Here is a 7,012-nt window from a genome sequence, read left to right as displayed (position 1 = left end):
TTGCCTTTTTAGTCCCCCACCCCCCATTTTGGGTAGCCAATGTCCAAGTTGCCCATCCCTGTCTACTCAGATGCAGCATTTTAAAAATGAAGTACTGATGATGCCAAAAAGGATAATGTCTTACGATGGGTTCTTCAGAAGCAAAATCAGTGAGGCTCACAGATGCAGGCTTCTGTGTGCAGAGGCGAAAGAACCCAAGTCAGCAGGTGAGATGGCAGGCTGCTGACAACTTCCAGGATTGGCTGGTGACTCAAGTCCAGAGAACCAGAGGTCAGGTGATGAGCCAAATGCAGGCTCTCGACCCAGCAAAAGCAAACCAGCTTTTCCATAGTATCCACATATATTGAACAAACAGTTCACATCCCCAAGGAGACTTCTCAAGGAAGCTTTCTTTCAGTTGGTTGGCTGCTCATAGCAGATCTCATCATAGAGGTGATTTCTTTTTATTGGATCTCATCATGACTACATCGTGACTACAAGCCATTGAGAATCCTGGCCCAGTCAAACTGACAAAACCTTTAACAGATGATCATATTTGATGTGCTCCTTCGTCTCTCTTATTTGCGACATGTCAATCAGGAGGATCCTGTCCCTAGAGAAGAATATCATGCTTGGTAAAGTTGGAGGGTCAATGGAAAAGAGGAAGACCCCAATGAGATGGATTAACATAGTGTCAGCAGCAACAGGCTCAAGTGTAACAACAACTGTGAGGATGGTTGAGGACCAGGCAGTGTTTTTGTTCTGTTGTGCATATGGTTGCTGCAAGTCAGACTGACAATAAGTACCATTTCCCTACCTGCCCCTGCTCAAATTGCTTATCTGTGTATCCCCTTGAAGATTATTGTTACTGAAGTGTGACTTAGGAGTATAAAATAGCGTTTCCCTTTGCTTTCCTTAACATTTATGCTCCTTCATCATTTTATGTTGGCTTCCCCTTATTGTATATTGCTTTTTCCTTCACACATGTTAACATGTGTCTACCCTCTACTTAGTGATTTACCCTCCCTTCTCCTTCCAAACCTGGTAACCTTCAAAGAATATTTCTTTCTCTGTGTGTAAACCATTTATTGACTATTTTACAGTAATGGTCTCATACAATATTTATCCTTTTGTGATTGACTAATTTCACTAATGCCCTTTTGGTTTGCCCATATTTTGAGGTGTTTCACAGATTCATTGTCTTCTTTAACATTGCATGATATTCAACAATGTGCCTGTACATAGTTTGTTTATCCATTCATTCATTGATGGATATTGAGAATACTGCTGCATTGAAATGGGTGTGCATGTATCTGATTGCATCAATGCTCTTATATTTTACTGGACTACTGGTGAGGTGCTATAGGATCAGTACTAGACTGCGAACCACAAGGTCCAACTCTAGCAGCTGCTCCTTGGAAACTCTACACAGAGTCGCTGTGAATCTGAACAGACTCAGCAGCACTTAACAACAACTACACATTCTTGGGAGTGGGAGTGTTGGATCAAATGGTATTTCTATTTCCAACTTTTTAAGGAAGTGCCATGCATTTTCCATATTGGTTTCACCATTTTATTGTCCCACCAGCAATATAGGAGGGTTTTAGTCTCTCCACACCCTCACCACCACTTGGTATTTTCTGTTCTTCTTTCAATTTTGCTTGTGGCAATGTGAGTTAATGTGCTGGACTGCAAAGTGTTAATTGGATTGTTTTCACTTTTGTTGTTGATGTGTTGAAGTCTTCTATGGATTTTAGAGATTAGCCCTTTGTCCAGTATGTCCTTGTCAAATAATGTTTCCTAGTCAGTAAGTTCTCTTTTTACTCAATTGGTGAAGTCTTTTGATATACTTAAGTGTTTAATTTTTAAGAGGGCCCAGTTGTCTAGTTTTTCTTCTGCTGTTTATGTGTTTTTATATATGTTTGGTAATATATTTATGAGCTCTGTGCTTTCTTTTTTTTTTTTTTCTTTTACCAGGAGTATATTGTCCTTTGGGCCTGGCAGCTCTGGAACTAACAGAGCTTGTAATGAACAGAAGCATTTATATTTGGATGGCATTCTGGTTTTGTTTTTCCTGGGCCATGCCATTCTATCAGGCTACCATTTATTTTTATACATGCTGAGTTTTTCTTTTATTTTAAAATTAATATTGCATTGTGATTTGGGTGAAGGTTAGTTTAGATTCCCAATGAACAATTTTTGTACAAGTTGCTTAGTGACATTGGTTGTGTTCTTCACATTTCATGAACATCCTCTTGATTCCCGTTCTAGTAGTTCCACTGAAATTAATCTATCGATTCCCTGCCCCCGGCTTGCATTCTAACCTTTGTTTTAAAGTATCTGTTGAAACTGTTGATTGGTGAGCTGAGTTTTTAATTTTTCTCCTTTTGATGACAGGATCGTGGGGTTGATCGCAGCATTTTCCAGAATCCCAGCAAGCTTCACTTAACTCTTGGGATGTTGGTGCTTCTGAGTGAGCAAGAGGTTCAGCAGACGTGTGAGCTGCTACAGCAGTGTAAACAGGAGTTCATCGAGTGAGTAATACACAGGAATGAGGAGGGGTGGTGTCACGCCTTCTGTTTGGTACCACAGACTTGTTTTTGGACTAGGGAGCTGGGTGGCATGGTTGAGTCACCCATCTGGAACATTTGACATTGGACATGGGCTGAAAGGTTTCAAATGAATTTAAAGTACAGATAGTCCCTAACTTAGAATGGAGTTCTGTACTGACGACTGTTCTAAGTCAATTCTGACATAATTTGAGGTTTTTCATTATGTTTGTTTGTTTCTTAAATTTTAATTACTTTGGACATTTATTATCGGTATTTCATGAATCTAGTGTATAACTTTGGAGGTTATACAGATTACATATAAACTCACAACTATAATGATGTCAGTGTATTTCGGGCTGCAACATTGTATGTCCTACATATTAACTAATGATAAGATGTTGCAAAAAGAAAAAGGAAGGTTGTAAGTGTGGCTTGTCATAACTTAAATATAAGTCAGGGACTACCTGTCTATGGGGAGTCCTGGTGTGACGCTGTGGGTTAATGTGCTGGACTGCAAAGTTGGCTTAAACTGCAAGGTCGGCGGTTCAAGCTTACCAGCCACTCCTCAGAAAGCCTGTACAGGGTCCCTGTGAGTCAAAATGACTCGACAGCATTTAATAACAACAGTCACTTGTGTGTGACACTGCAGGATTATGTGCTAGACTGCAAAGTTGGTTTAAACTGCAAGGTGAGTGGTTCAAGCTCACCAGCCGCTCCTTGGAAGCCCTATACAGTGTCGCTATGAGTTGGAACCAACTTGATGGCACTTAACAACAGCAACAGCAACCTGTATATGGAATTCTGGTGTGATGCCATAAGATAAGCACTTGATTGCAAGGTCAGTTAGAACCTCAGGGTCGGTGGTTCAAACTCACCAGCCATTCTTCAGAAACCCTATACAGGATTGCTGTGAGTCAGAACCAGCTAGATGGCACACAACAACAACCTGTATGTATTTACAACCTTTTTATAAGAAGACTGTTTTTTGTATTATACTAGCGCAGTAGGCAAATTTTATATCTAAAAAGGACATTTCATTATTTTCTCCAAAAAGAAATTTTCCTTGGAGAAAATGAGACTAAGCTAGTATCCCAATTATGAAGAGTCCAGGCTACTGTATTAGTTTTGTATGCTGCTCTAACAAATCACTACAAATGTACAGGCTTTAAATAGCTCATAGGGATCTCAAGGTCCGAATGGTCTGCTCCACTCCGGGCTTTCCTTTCTTGTTGGTAGTGAGATCCCTATTTCTGCTTCTGAGATGGCTGATTTAAAATCCAGCAGGATGGGAAAACTGTCTAATCCCTGTGTTAGAGTTTTGTACACTTTACTTGCATGGTCCAACCCAGTCATTGGAGTCTTGGTGTGGGGCTATCAGTTAATGCGCTGGACTCCGAGGTTGGTTTGAACTGCAAGCTCAGTGGTTCAAGCTCAGCAGCTGCTCCTTGGAAACCCTATACAGGGTCTGTATGAGTTGAAACTTAATCGACGGCACTTAACAGCAACAATAACAACAATGACCATGGCTAAAAGAGCCATATTAAATAATGTACTGCACCACACCACATAAGGTAGCACGTTCACAATTCTGGAGATTCGAACGTGGACATTTTTGTTGTTGTTAAGTGCTGTCAAGTTAGTTCTATTCATAATGACCACCATATGCACACAGAAGACCATTATTATTTTCATTGTATTTCAGAAACAAAGTCTTCCAGAAGAGACTTAATTTTTAATCTTTTAAGCAGGTGATTTTGTTTCAGGCAGTAAGGGTAACAGGAGCTGTCTAAGCAATTCTGATTTTACTTAGGTAAAACATTGCTATTTTGAGGGCAGTTGATTTATTTTTCTGTAAAATTCTAATTTACGCATGCACATGACATAACAGCTTTATTTCAAGAAATATTTCTTCTCCCTTGCCCATTCATCCTTTTCTTTTTTTATTGTAATTTGGATTGGAGTTTGCAGAGCAAATTAGTTTTCCATTCAGCAACTCATAGGCATTTTTTGTATCATTCATTATAATCCCCACAATGTAATAGCATTTTCTTTACTTCCTTTCTGTGTTTCTTCTCTCCGTTTATTTCCTGCTTCTGAGCTTTATTCCTGGGCAAATACTACTCTCTGAGCCTTGTCTGGTTGATTGATCTAAGGAGTTCATACCTCCCTGGTGTATTAATTATCTTACAGACCTGGTTTTCATTTGGCTGAAAGTCGAGTCTTGGGGGTCAGTTCAGTTCCAAGCTGAAGGTCCATATTCTTGGGGGGTGTCACTAGTCTATCCATCCAGTAAGCTGGCTTAAAAAAATTTTTTTTTATTGTTATGCTTTGAGTTTTGTTCTACATTTTTCTTCCTCTTTCTAGTACTTCCTATTGTGATCCTTTTCAGAGTGGTCAGCAGTGATAGCCAGGTATCATCTAGTTCTTCTGGTCTCTGGGCTTTAGAGTCAGGCATTCACGTGGTCCGTTCATCCTGTGGACTAACTGGTTTTCTTCTTTGTTTGATTTTCTTCCCTCTTCTTTTCTTGGACAGGGAAAAAGCAATAGATGTTACTCATAAGCATTTAAGACCCTAGTTCCTACTCACTGAAATAGGATATTGCCTGTGTGGACTATGTTATGACAGTTGACTTTAGTGTTTCCTGAGACAATGGTCCAGAAACTCATTCCACCAGAGTGTTTGTTTATAGCTAAAAAGATTTCATAACTTTTCCCCTGTATTCTCTAGTATATTCATGAATCTATTTGAAAATTCTTTTGAAAGTCAAGAATACCAGAAAGATGCTTACACTTGTATGCTTTATTGACTATGCAAAGGCATTTGACTGCGGATCATACAAACTATGGATATCATTGTGAAAAGTAGACATGGCAGAACACTTAATTGTGCTAATAAGAAACCTGTACATAGACCAAGAGGCAGTTGTTCAAACAGAACATGTGGATACTGAATGGTTTAAAATCAGGAAAGATGTTCACTAGATTTGTGTTCTTTCATCAGTCGTGTTCAGTCTGTATGCTGAGCATATAATCCGAGAAGCTGGATGAAGAAGAACATGACATCAGGATTAGAGGAAGATTTATTAACAACCTGTGATATGCAGATGATACACAATGTTGCTTTCTGAAAGTGAAGAGGGTTTAAAATATTTAACTGATGGGTATCAATGATCTTCAGTGTGGATTACACCTCAATATAAAGAAAACAAAAGTCATCACAACTGGACCAATAAATAACATGATGAGTGGAAAAAGATTGAAGTTGTCAAAGACTTCATTTTACTTGGATCCACAATCAACACTCATGGAAGCAGCAGTCAATAAATCAGTATGCAGATCTGCTGCAAAAGAGCTCTTTAAAATGTTCAATAGCAAAGATATCTGTTTGAGGACTAAGGTGTACCTGACAGATAAGATGGTATTTTTAGTCGTCTTATAGGCATGTGAAAGAAGACTGGAGAAGAATTGATGCATATGAGTTATGGTGTTGACGAAGAATATTGGAAGTACCATGGACTGGCAGAAGAGCAAGCAAATCTGTGTTGAAAGAAAACAGTCAGATGTTTCTTAGAAGCGAGGATAGCATGACTTCGTCTCTCATATCTTGGATATGTTGTCAGCAGGAATCAGTCCCTGAAGAAGGAAATCATGCTTGGTAAAGTGGAGGGTCAATGGAAAACAGAAAGTCCCCCAGCGAGATGGATTGGCACAGTGACTGTAACAATGGACTCAAACATAACAGTTGTGAGGATGGCGCAGGGCCGGGCTCTGTTTTCTATTGTGCATAGGGCTGCTATGAGTTGGAACCTAGTTGACCATACCTAACAACAACATTTGTTGTTGTTACTAGGTGCCATCGAGTCTGTACCAACTCTGCGACCTTATGCACAGCAGAATGAAACACTGCCTGATCCTGGGCCAACTTCACTATCGTTGCCACACTTGAGCCCACTGATGCTGCTACTTGGCCAATCCATCTTGCTGGGCGGTCTTCCTCTTTTTCTCTGACTCTCCACCTTACAAAACATGATATCCCTCTCCAGTGACTGGTCCCTCTTGACAGTATGTCCGAAGTATGAGAGACAAAGTTTGTCCATCCTGCCCTCCAGGGAGCACTCTGGCTGCATTTCTTCCAACACAGCTCTGTTGGATCTTTTTTTTTTTTTTCTTAAATGTTTTCATGTGAATTATGTGATAGTCTACATGGGAGAACACTGGTTTTACAATCATTCTATCATATATCATCTCATTGCCATGGTTACAATCCTCTCCATGCAATCCTTCCCCTATGCCCCCCAGGTCTTCAGCACACAGTCGATCTCCCTCTCTGGATCTAAAGTCTCCAGCTGCTCCATCACTCCATGTCATCATCTTTGGCTCCATTTCAGGCATCACTGCTTCTCTGGGTAGGTTCCCGCTCTCTGCTCTTCTCCCTTGATGGTCCTAGGGACCTCCGCTCCTAGACTGAAAAGTTAATCACT

General features: G+C 40.1%; 1 protein-coding gene across 1 annotated transcript in view; it reads left to right on the top strand.

Moving 5' to 3' along the window:
* ASCC1 (activating signal cointegrator 1 complex subunit 1) overlaps positions 1-7,012 on the top strand; it is a 178,376-nt gene that overhangs the window by 72,178 nt on the left and 99,186 nt on the right. Inside the window, exon 5 of the mRNA XM_006835868.1 lies at positions 2,377-2,513. Coding sequence (XP_006835931.1) covers positions 2,377-2,513 — 137 coding nt within the window. The remainder of the gene's footprint in view (positions 1-2,376; positions 2,514-7,012) is intronic.

Source organism: Chrysochloris asiatica, unplaced genomic scaffold (genome assembly GCF_000296735.1).
Source record: "Chrysochloris asiatica unplaced genomic scaffold, ChrAsi1.0 scaffold00020, whole genome shotgun sequence".
Taxonomy (NCBI): domain Eukaryota; kingdom Metazoa; phylum Chordata; class Mammalia; order Afrosoricida; family Chrysochloridae; genus Chrysochloris; species Chrysochloris asiatica.
This window is presented reverse-complemented; position numbering and strand designations above follow the sequence as displayed.